This window comes from Cyprinodon variegatus, unplaced genomic scaffold (assembly GCF_000732505.1).
Source record: "Cyprinodon variegatus isolate N-32 unplaced genomic scaffold, C_variegatus-1.0 Scaffold628, whole genome shotgun sequence".
Taxonomy (NCBI): domain Eukaryota; kingdom Metazoa; phylum Chordata; class Actinopteri; order Cyprinodontiformes; family Cyprinodontidae; genus Cyprinodon; species Cyprinodon variegatus.
Window position 1 is genome coordinate 42572 of NW_015151081.1, and position 11337 is coordinate 53908.

At 39.8% G+C, this 11337-nt stretch overlaps 1 protein-coding gene across 4 annotated transcripts; it reads right to left on the reverse strand.

The window, feature by feature from the left end:
* Positions 1-730: 730 nt before the first annotated feature.
* Positions 731-8706, reverse strand: carkd (carbohydrate kinase domain containing). Of its 4 annotated transcripts, none has more exons than XM_015393171.1 (11): positions 7401-8541; positions 5164-5598; positions 3575-3725; positions 3445-3490; positions 3276-3364; positions 2726-2834; positions 1764-1814; positions 1582-1686; positions 1375-1495; positions 1154-1277; positions 731-1047 (listed from the first exon to the last, which is right to left on the reverse strand). In XM_015393171.1, the coding sequence occupies exons 1-11, from the start codon at positions 7897-7899 to the stop codon at positions 897-899; spliced, it is 1881 nt and encodes a 626-aa protein (XP_015248657.1). In that variant the 5' UTR covers positions 7900-8541; the 3' UTR covers positions 731-896. The 4 variants fall into 4 exon arrangements, with proteins under 4 accessions (XP_015248657.1, XP_015248656.1, XP_015248658.1 ...); XM_015393170.1 differs by having other exon boundaries at positions 732-1047; positions 5116-5598; XM_015393172.1 differs by lacking the exon at positions 5164-5598 and having other exon boundaries at positions 733-1047; positions 8398-8559.
* Positions 8707-11337: the final 2631 nt, after the last annotated feature.

An 11337-nucleotide genomic window follows, 5' to 3' on the forward strand; every position in this document is an offset into this window, starting at 1 on the left:
TGAATGATGATAGTTAAAATTTCCTAGTTTCAACAAATTGACATGAATTTTGCTGAGGCCTGATTTGTCACCATGTTGCTTCTCTCATTTTAGCAAACTGCCTGCTTACATTTGTGATGAGGAGGGAAACAGCTTTTTTTCCCTGACATTAATGATTGGTATTTTGATATTATCCAATGGTTTTTATGGTAATGTTTATGCATTACTTTTCAACACCATTCCAGGAGTCTGTTAATTCTGTCGACTCGCACCAGGCTTGCTCTGGTACGAAATGGCAGAATTAACATAAGACTTCTGTTGTTGAAACGTCTGAGGAAAGACCAGTTGCCTTCCAGTTTAAGCCTGGCCTACCCAGCTGACAGCTTTTACCCTACCAAAAAAATATTTTCTAATTCAAAGTTGAATTTTTCCAATGTAAGATTAAGCTGCTGCACGAGTAAAGGGGATGCAAATAAATAAGACTTTACTGTATGTGTACCATTAATCTAAATTCATTAGCTTCACAACCTTGATCTTAATCGTTACAAATTAAGAACGGTCCCTCTTAACGTTAATGAAAATATCTTGATGATAAATACTTTATATTCCATCCAAAAAATATTCACCTAAAAAAAAATTCTACTTGACCACTAAGAAATAACAGCAGTAAATTCTACACTTTTATTTTGGCCCAATCAGTCTTTTGTTGAAACAAAGAGGGATTTTGCTTAAATTAAATAAAAACAACAACTTAAGTGATAGACATCGGGTACGTGTTGGATTTTATTTCTGGTTTATTTAAAACATTTAAAACAACATGTGCGTGTACTGCATGTGACTACCAAACTTGAAGTCTACCTGAAGAAAGCACATTTTACAGATTAAGTGTACAGATCATTATTGAACGTTTGACTGCTTCAGCTTTCAAACAGTTTCTTGAAGGCCGGACCGATCTCCTGGATCATGTCTGAGGTGGTGGTGGATCTGCCGTGCCGCTGGAACGCCTGATTGTTGCACTGTCTGGTGAGGGAACAGGCGCCGAACGCTGCAACCACTGATGGGTTCATACTGGGAGAGGAATAAAAAACAAGCAGATAAACACCGTTACAGGTTTGCTACAATTAAAAACCATGAGTAATGTAGTTCGTTGTATAGAAATATAAGAGATCTTCACCCTCTGATCAGGCCTGCTGTTGAGGTAGTGTGAGCCCAATGTGCCAGGACTCCCATAGAGCCAGACAGAAGATCCCCCTGTCCACCACACCTTCTCCCACTGCCCTCCACACTGCAGGAGTACACTAAAGGAAATAACCCAGAATAAGTGCTCACAAACTAGAAGTCTAAAATCCTCTTGCATTAAATAAACAAAGATTTTGTAGAATTCATAAAACCAACCTTTACTGCCGTCTGAGATGAGGTCCTGTTCCCCTTTTAGCACCAAGGTGAGGTTGCCCAAAGCTCCACTGAGCTGCATGACACTGCGCCTGTGGTCGCTGCTATTCATGGGCTCATGGTGCTGAAATTAGAAGTCAGAGATAAACTCAACGTGTCAAGAAATCACAAACAAAACAGCTCCAGCAAGAAAATAAAAAGTAAACTCACAAAAGCCTCGAACAGTCTGGTGAACTCCATGAAGTTAGGGGTGAGGATGCCCTTCTGATAACCTTGGATGATAGACGGTTGTTGTGTGATGAGCCATAATCCGTCCTGTTGAAAACCAAAGCCTGTATGACTTTTCAAATGAAGACCAGGACAACAGGAACTTGAATTTGATTCAGACTTACTGCATCAATGACTATAGGAATATCCCTTGCCTTAGACCTTTCAATCACTTCCTGTAAGAAAAAAAGATGCAACATCATGACTTAACAGACTTTAGCCATGAAACCGTATGACAGTAAATATTTCATTCAAATAATATCCAACAACCTGACTTAAGAAACAAAACAAAGACTCATTAGTCAAACTAAATCATGTCTAGCCAAGGCTACACTGGTGCATTTTGTAGCTGCAATCAAACTGTTAGCATGTTACTCCTTCCCTAACTAGCACATGGATTAATCCAGATTGCATCCGGGGGATTAAAGGTGTAAATGTGCTCAAACCCTTTCAAGGACAGTTCTCGTTGGAGTGTTTCTTCACAGCTGGTCTGGAACATTTTTTCTTGCCATCAGTTTAGTTGTTTAAACACAGTCTATTCAGAGGCAAACCGAGAGCCCCAACACCGACCTGCTGAGACTCCCCTAAAGCTGCTCAACAAGTTATTCATTAAACCTTGCTTTTAGGAACTAAAACAGCTGATGGATCATCTAGGAAAAAAAGGAACAGCATTGTAAGGGTATAATTCAAAATAATCAAACTGGATTATATCAACCGGCGGATTATGGGAGGTGGTGACTGAAATGCGTTGAGCTGCTGATTGTGGTGGGATCTTTACTGCAGGATTTAGGGATTAAAATATTCAAAGTCTGTAACAAACCAGACGTATTGTAAGAAAAAAAAAAGGAAAAACAAATGGACAAACACACACAGCAGAGGTAACACCAATGAGGTAAAGAGTCTGAGAGGTTTGATCACCACTGAAAGGATGGTGTCAGTTTCCTGTTTGCTGCCCAGCAGATATCCTGCAGTGTAAAATGAGCATGTGTTCCTGTGCATGTAAAAGCAGCCAGCAGAGATCTGATCACTCAGGGTGGATCTCAACGCCAGGCTCGGATGTTTAGAGGAATTAATCTATTCCACATACCTTGGCTGTTTTCAGTAAGCCATCTTCTCTGCCCAGACCTGGTCCGACTACAAGGCCATGGAGTCTCGGGAGCCACATTTCTATTTCTTCCACAGCATTTGGACTGTCCCTTAATAATCATAAAACACAGTGACATGTTTTTTTAGTTTTTTTTTAAGGGACATCCAAACATATTTATGTTTTTTTGAGTAACACAAAACAGAGATCAAAAGTGAGGATGATACCATCTATGGATGTAACATTCCCTTCATAAAAACATTAAAGATCATTTTGATGGATTTTCCTCCATGTTCTAGAGACACATCCATCAGTAGAGCATTATGCCCATTACTCAGCATCAATTTAATTAACAACAATATCCTGGATATTTTATAGTCTACTAGGAAAGCTAATAAACACACAAAGTTATCTGCTTAATGTGACGATTTCCTCTCTGTAAGTTGTCCACCTGTCATATTATGACAGAAATATTGTCTTGGTATCTTAAATCAGATTTTTATTCTCATATTTAATGTCTCCTGTCAAACCACAGCCCAGCTGATGTACTTACAGGACAGGGTGCACTATGAGCTCAGGGCTGTAGGATTTTATCACAGTCGCAGCTTCTTTGGTGCAGAACACGTGTGACAAGTCACCCCCCTTAAGACAAAAATAAAGAAATAAATCCATCTAATATTGATGCTGAAAATGCAACATAAGTTATAAGATTTACAGCTTACCACTTTGAGTGCAGAAATAGCGGCGAAATATGGAGCTCCTGTGTAACTAAAGAAAAAAGAAGATGAGATTCCGGCCAAATATTTTCTGCAGGTAGTGTGAGAAAGAGGAGTGGGTCTTCATGTGACTTACTCTTTGCATCCCCCAATGATCCCAATACGGCCATCTTGTCCTTTGTGCTTTTTGGACGTCAGTGGAGGAACAATACTCTTTACTAGTGAGATGATGTCATCGTCCATTCCTCTGTGTGATGAGGAGCCCACACCGTGGTAATGCTCAAAAACTGAGGGGAGAAAAAAAAGAGATTTTCAGAGCAGAATACAACAAACCAGTTTTAATTGAAAGTTAAAAGTCCATGTATTTGCATGAAGATCACAGTAAATTTGGCCTTTGGTTAAAGCATTTCTTCATGGTGGGCTTATGATACAACAGGTGTTAGCTAAAGGGGACTTTTACTCCATAATTATCTACCTTTACAGCCCTTTCATACACATTATTGAGCGTATGTACTAAAGTTCACCTTGTTAGACAAACTTATTAATCAGACTAAGCTTTCTGTGTGGACATGGCTTTTCCAAACTCCCAAACTCTGTTGCCAGAAGATTCTGGTTCACAGAGAAGTCTGGAAAAACTGACCGGCTTTGTAACTCGGATGCTTTAACAGAGTCTGAGAAAGCAGGAGTTGAAGAGGCCAGTTCTTTTTTCCCCAAACACTCCTTCAGTTACCAGTTTACAGGGCCGGAGACGGATGTGAGAGATGCTGAACCTGTTTGGCAGCGTTTTCATCACATTTCACTAGAGAAATGGGGATCTAGTACAGCTGGATATCCGACCACTCTGTTTAGCTCATGCAAATTGGTTGGTTTCCTGACAGAAAGCTTCATTCCAAGCAGCCTCTAAACCATTTCAACAGTGTTCCGAAATCGAGATCAACTGTGGTTTATCCATTCAGTAAGTAGTTTGTCCTGTTAGAACAGATAATTAAGCCCAAGCTTGATTTTTAGAAAACACCAAGGCCCTAATCTGTTAGGAACTGGAAACCCATTAAAAAATCTTGATGGACTCACAGGGTGCTGACCATAAAAAACATCCCTGTTCCAAATCTGGCAACTTTCATTTTGATGAATATTTGCACCCAAATGCTTTCATAAGAAAAGTTAATATCAGTCAAAACAAAGATTCACTATTGAAGCTGTTTAAACCCAAGAATCCTTAACTGCCAACCATGGTGGTGGCAGCATCATGCAGAGGGTCGGTTTTACAGCTAGTGTAACTTTCAAACACAAAAAGGAAGAAATAATGAAGGAGAAAGCCTACCCTTAGATTCACCTAGAAACCATCACCTAGATGGGCTGTTCTTGAGGGCAGGAACAGGCCCAGTATGTTAGTCTCATAGGTGCAACTAAGGATTTAGATGCATTGTTTTAGAGCATCCGTGGATAACAGCAAATTAAGAATGAATCCAAAACTGTGTTTTTAAAAATCTTTGAATTTGTTTCTGCATCATCAGTCCACCAGGAAAAAAAGGCCAGATCAAATAATAAATGAATTGGTGTCGATAAGAATTGAATAGTGGCTTTTTTTTTCTGTACAATTGCTGAGTAATCAGGACACAGACTGATACAATGTTTTCTGAAAATGAACAGGATCACTGCTGACAGTTTACATCACACCTGCGCTGCCTTTTGTTCTCTCCTCACACACGCTGCCCGATCTGATACCTAAAGTTTGAGGATCTGAGCTCACGGGTTGGCTGAAATAGTCTGTCAGGGATGCTGGGTGTTTAAGATGCCCAGTGGAGCCCCGGGTATGATGTGACGGGGGGGTGCTGGAGATAACCGGAGGTCGGGTAGGAGGGGTCGGTTTGGGGGGAGCAGATGACGAGGAGGAGCTGCTTCTGCTGGAGAACATCTGAGCCAGTATCTGGAGCATGTGCAGCTCTCTGGCGTGCTCCGCTTCTCTGCGCCGATCCTCCGCCTGCAGGCGCTGCTCCTCCATGCGGTAGAAGTTTTCCTCAGCCTGGGCGCTCTGCTCCAGGAACTGCTCCATTAGTTTCTCCATGGGGAAGTTGGAGCGCCTCTTCCTGGGTCGTTTAGGGGCTCTGGGTGGAAAATTGCCAGCTACTTGGCTACTGTTAGTTGGTTTTGCAGAAATGCCTGGAAAAAGGATTTCAGAACATAAGTGAGCCAGAATAAATGCATCTTTATATTATACACTTTATTTCTGATAAGAGACAAACCGATTAAATGTGCAAGAAATTGGCTATTTTTTTTTTTTTGGATCAGTGGTTCAAATACTGAACAAACTTTGAAATCCCACAGTGCTTACAAATACATTCACCAACAAGCAGAATAACTGAAGGGTTATGGAAAGTGCTTTGATACCTACATTTTGAAAATGTATGATTTTCTGTTGGATTTAAAGCCAATATCTAAATCAGAGCCGTCCATTATACTCAATGGATTTTTAATATACTTTGAAAAAGATATATATAAAAAAAACTTATTTTAACATGTTGATGTATTTAAAGTGTTTATTTCTGTTAATTTACATAATAAATGCTCACAGTTAATCAAAAAACGAATTTCCCTAAAGGATTTCCATACAGCTGGTCAGCAGAGGGCAGAATGAAGTAGTCGGTCCCAACTTTATCCTAATTTATGGTTTATACCCCTGTAGTGAAAGTTGACAACACAAAACTCCTTCATTGGAATAAAAATTAATTCAGACTAAAAAAAATAGGAACAAATCCAAATCCGTTAACATTTGCTTAAAAACCAATAATCAGACCATGACGTGCTTTTATTCCGAAGCATTTCCAGCTTTGTTGTTTTCAGAGTCATATTATGAATAAAGCCTGATCCAAGTAAACGCAGGCCATAATCAGATTATTTCATTGTATTCTCCAATATAAACCTATCCGGATTATATATTGATTTAGTTTTTGCTCGATCCGATCAAGGAATTTGTGCATATAAACGTAATCTCTAAGAAAGCTTTAATAATTCAATGATTGTTGATGCTTTAGCATATCAACTAATGCAATGCTTCCTTTTTATGATTATCAAACTTTATGACAGTTACATTTATGGGTTTAATCAGCTGTAATCTAAAATCATCAACATAAACAGATACAAAAACAACATCTAATTTGGTAATTTCTTTAAATAAATTAATTTTCCTCAGAGGGGGAATAAGGACATTGGTTGCTGTACTTGGGAGCAGAGGCGTAGCCAGAAAAATCTAATAGGGGTGGCCGAAAGGCACCAGAACCTCAGGGTGAATCTACACTGTTCCAACAGGAACACGCACAACTTACATATTTTATAAATAAAGACAAACTATACTTTCCTGCAGCCTTTGCTAACAAATAGACACATATATTTAAATGTCTACGCTGTGTAAATAAAAGGTACAGTGGACAAAATTCTTTCAGGTTTGAGTTCTGGGGCAAACATATTTCAATTGTCAACTACTTTTCTCGATAATCATTCTGCAAAAAAAAAAAAAGATATTTAAATCTACTAATATCCACATGTAACACATTTTTATGTTACTATTAGAGTAGTTATTTATCTATGATTTCACTGAAGACTCCTAGATGATAATTTTCTTTTTCCCTCAAATACTTCAAAACGTACTTCTAAAAAGAGCATGAATTCTGTATCTATCATCTTTAATAATTTTATATTGATGTGCAGAATTAACCAGTGTTTCTGTTGTCAAGTAGTTGTTAATATATGAAAAAATGAAATGTTAAATAAGTTTGAACATTCCCCTTCAGAGTATTACTGCTTCCAGTCTGTATTAGAGGGGAAAATGGCCACAGGGGTGGCCAATGATTGGCTAAGGGTGGCCATGGCAACCCCTGGCCCCCCATCTAGCCCCGCCCCTGCTTGTGACAGTGTAATGACAATAAAACTGTGGATCAAGCAGTAAATGAGCAGGATGTACTTACTGGTGTTGCCTACTGTGACTTTAACAGGGATCGGGATGGGGGCAGCTGGGTATTCCAGCTTGACTTCAGTCTCAGCAGGATAAGGAGCCTCCCCTGCGCCCTCAGAGTATCCGTCCTGAGCATCCTCTCCATCCTCCTCCAGCCCATCTCCCGCCCCGCTGTCCATCAACTCCTGCGGGTCCAGAGCCGCTCGGTTGCTTAAAATCCCCTCCATGATGTCATAAAACTTGCAGATCTTGTGGTACTGTCCGTTATTCCGCAGGTTCCCCTCCTTTGCTAGCAGGTACTGCCTCTTAAGGCTTTTAATCCGGACCCTGCATTGCTCTGGGGTCCTCTCGAAGCCCATGGCCCCCAGCCTGCGGGAAACGTCTCGGTAGACGAAGCTGTTTCGGAAGTTTCCATCCAGCGCCGTCTGGATGTCTTGTTCCCCCCAGATGTTGAGCAGGGTCCTGGTCTCTATGTCCGACCAAAGGAAGCCTCGCGTCGTGTTGGCTTGCATAGCTGCTCCAGTTTATAGCCTGACCCCTAACCACTGGGGCTGAATGGAGAGGCAGACTCCGAGGAATGTCGGTCGGGGCTCCATAGAAAGCTAACCCAAACATTTATCAGCTGCCATTTTGATAGCTTGGAAGAGCTTATAATCACAGAGCAAAACTTTAGCTTCATAACAAAACGACGTATTGGCCAACTACTTGCTTGCTAGCGGCCACTCGTCGCTGTAAAAGTACGTAGCGAAGTGTTTTTAGGTCAGAGGAATGGGGATCAGCTTCCGCAGCACTTAGTGAAGCCATTAGCTGAGGCAGACGGATTCCCAAACTGACCTCTGATCAGTCCTCTGAGGTTAACGTTAACTATCTCCGCGTATTATGCTAGGTGTCTGCTGGGTCCTAAAATACACCATTTATAAGGTCTTTGAACGCACCCGAAATGTCAACTACAGCTACAGACATTTAGCAATGCGAGTAAAAATTAATTTAGCAAGTTTCCTTCACGTTACCTTTTTCGTTCAAACAGATGAACGTTGCGACGACAGACAGCGCAACCGTGACAAACCAAAAGCAGAGTTGTGTCTGAATCTGCTGAGGAACCATTGTTTAAGCAAAATTTCAGCCATTGAACCTCGGAGCCCCCACGCGCGTGGAATACCCCAAGGGTTGTCAGCTCCCCTTCTTACCTAAACGGAAAATGCGTTTTGACGCTGGTAAAAGTGAACGATAGCTCCGGATCATGAGGCGTTCTGGGGCAGGGCAGCAATGAGGGGAAGGTACAGGAATGGTGCGTTTAAGGGCTGCTCGGATACTCTAGCATCGTCTTCATTCTTCTTCGTTTTGCTTTGTGGCAGATTGCTATAATGACTTTAAGCTACATGCTGCCACCTACTGTATCGGGGCCTGCTATATCTTAGATATAATAATAATAATAATACTAATGATACAGATTTAAATAAATCCCCTAATATAGGGGCTATATCTATATATTTTTTAATAAACAGCTCTCTGTTTGCTTTACACCGGAGGTCTTCAACAGGGGGTCCACGACCCCTAGGGGGTCCACAGAGGTACTGATAGGGGGTCACCAATGTCTTGGTTAATCAGACTTTTAATATTTGCCCCTGCAAATTTTTCCAGTAATTGAAATGTCTTTAAATACACATTAACATGAATTCAACACACTGATAAACAGATAAATGGAGGCAGAAGATATCTTTCAGTCATCAATGCACACATTCAGCGACACACAGGAGCTCTTTCAAGCTGGGCACCGTTCCACTCACAACACCTGTCCCATCAACCAGGAATCAGAATCAGAAATACTTTAATAATCCCAGGGCCAAATTACTTTTGTTACATTACTCCATATGTAATAGAGTGACTATAGGACCAGTTTGATATGACACAATTTCATACAATATATATATAAAAAAAAAAATAACATTATTGATCTCACATAGGAGAAAGTTATCTCTGCATTTAACCCATCCCCTTGGGGAGCAGTGGGCTGCCATTGTGCAGCACCCAGGGAGCAGTGTGGGGTTAAGGGTCTAAGAGTGGCAGTCTGGGAGAGTGGGGGATCATACTCCCAATCTCAGGATTCAAAGTCCTATGCCCTAACCACTAGGCTGCCACTTTCCCAATATCCCGGTATGTAAGTAGAGGGTTCACGCTCCATGTCGCCATCAGTTTGGGGGTCCCTGGCCTGGAAAAAGTTGAAGACACCTGCTTTAAGCCTTTCTAATGTTGTTCCTAATAAACCGCTTTTGCTATCATATCTTTTGATTTCATCTCATCCTCTTTCCTTAGGATGAGATGATAATATGTTGGTTTTGCTTTAAACCTTGTATGATCAAATCTCAATCTGCTTGAAACCCTCACCCCTCTTTGATTCTTACCACTAGATATCTGGACACTGTAATACTTCCTTCTGCTTTTATTCATGCCCCACTTGTCCTGCCATTTATTGTCTTTGCTCCTCCCTTATCATATTTATAATATCGATCATCCGAGTTGATCTTTCAACTATTTTGCTTGCTCTCCCATATCCTTTTTATATCTGCATCAGCTGGTATCCAGCAAAATCTCACCTTTCTGTGAAGTCTCTGTGATCTAAATGAACTTTTACGAATTTCTAACAATAAACAATCAACACTCTACTCTGCCTGGTCTTACTTCTTTAACTCGTTGCAGTTTTACAATAATTACAATAATCTTTGCTGTCTACACAGAAAACTGAGTGTATCCTCAATACTTACATTAATTTTTATACTCCTATTCCCACCCTGTCTTTTTTTTTTTTATCTTTGGACCCGGCTGTATAAATATTGAAGTAAGTGTAATATTTGCCTCTTAAATATTGACCTGCCAGGTGTCCTTTTGTACTCTCTTCCTACTCTTTTTTTAGTTTCATTATATTTAAATATACCTCAACCCGATATATTAGTAAAAGTGTAAACCATTTATTCATTATTTTAGTCTCCTGATTTAGCCTTTGCTTCAGTCAAAACAATTACCTTTAAAACATTTAGATTTCCAGCACCCCTGTATGTGAGCTCAAGTTTATCTCTTTTCAGGTCCAGAGGGATGTCTCCCATTACTACCTGTGTTGCCTTAGTTAGTGTGGTGAAGATTGCAGCAACACAAATTCTCAGATCTTTCCCCAAAACAGATCAAATCAACTAAATAATTTTCTTGCATTTCTTTCATTTTTAAAAGTATGACATTCTTTTAATAATATCGAACTATATTGGTGACCCATTTAATAGGAAACAAAATCACAAAAGGGCAAATAAAGTTTATTTCACTTATATGGTAATAACAGTGGATTTTAATGCTGCTGTTTCCACTTCTAAAGTGTAATCTCTGGTTGTTTTATTGTAAAACTGAGCTTCAAGATTATGATTTCTGAGCACATATAAAATGCAACAACCCTTTTGTTCTTACTACTTACCAAGTAGCTGCATCTTATGCACACAGATCAACCTATGTACGAATAGTGTTTGTCTCTACGATTGATGCCAATGATTTGACAGGAAACAAAACCACCCTAATTTAAAAAAAAAATCTAATTTTGGCAGGTTTTAACAACTCTCCTGCACAATATCATACTTTTGCTTATTTTTAGATTTTGGATTCATTCACAGTAATAACCAGGAACTGATCTAAAAGAGAGGAGGGAAGACATCCAGCCAATATCAGGTTTTGATTCACAAATGTTAGCTATGATTGGCCTCCATTGATTTTTTCCCTACCACACTATATATAACTGTTGCTAAGTTTTAACATACAAATTAAATTCAAATTGAATTACAACAGCTTAAGCAACACATTTGATAGTATATGTTTGCATTTACTGTTCTTCGTTACATTCGTACTTTATTGATACCAGAGATGGCAAAAGTACTCACTTTCCGAACTTGAGTAAAAGTACAGATACTTGTGTT

Excerpts from the sequence above, each read along its gene's own strand:
- carkd (XM_015393170.1), bottom strand. The coding sequence starts at position 7,899 with ATGCAAGCCAACACGACGCGAGGCTTCCTTTGGTCGGACATAGAGACC. Across the intron at positions 1,815-2,725 it reads GCTTACTGAAAACAGCCAAG|GAAGTGATTGAAAGGTCTAA; the intron begins GTATGTGGAATA and ends TTTTTCTTACAG. Across the intron at positions 1,496-1,581 it reads CCAGACTGTTCGAGGCTTTT|CACCATGAGCCCATGAATAG; the intron begins GTGAGTTTACTT and ends TTCTAATTTCAG.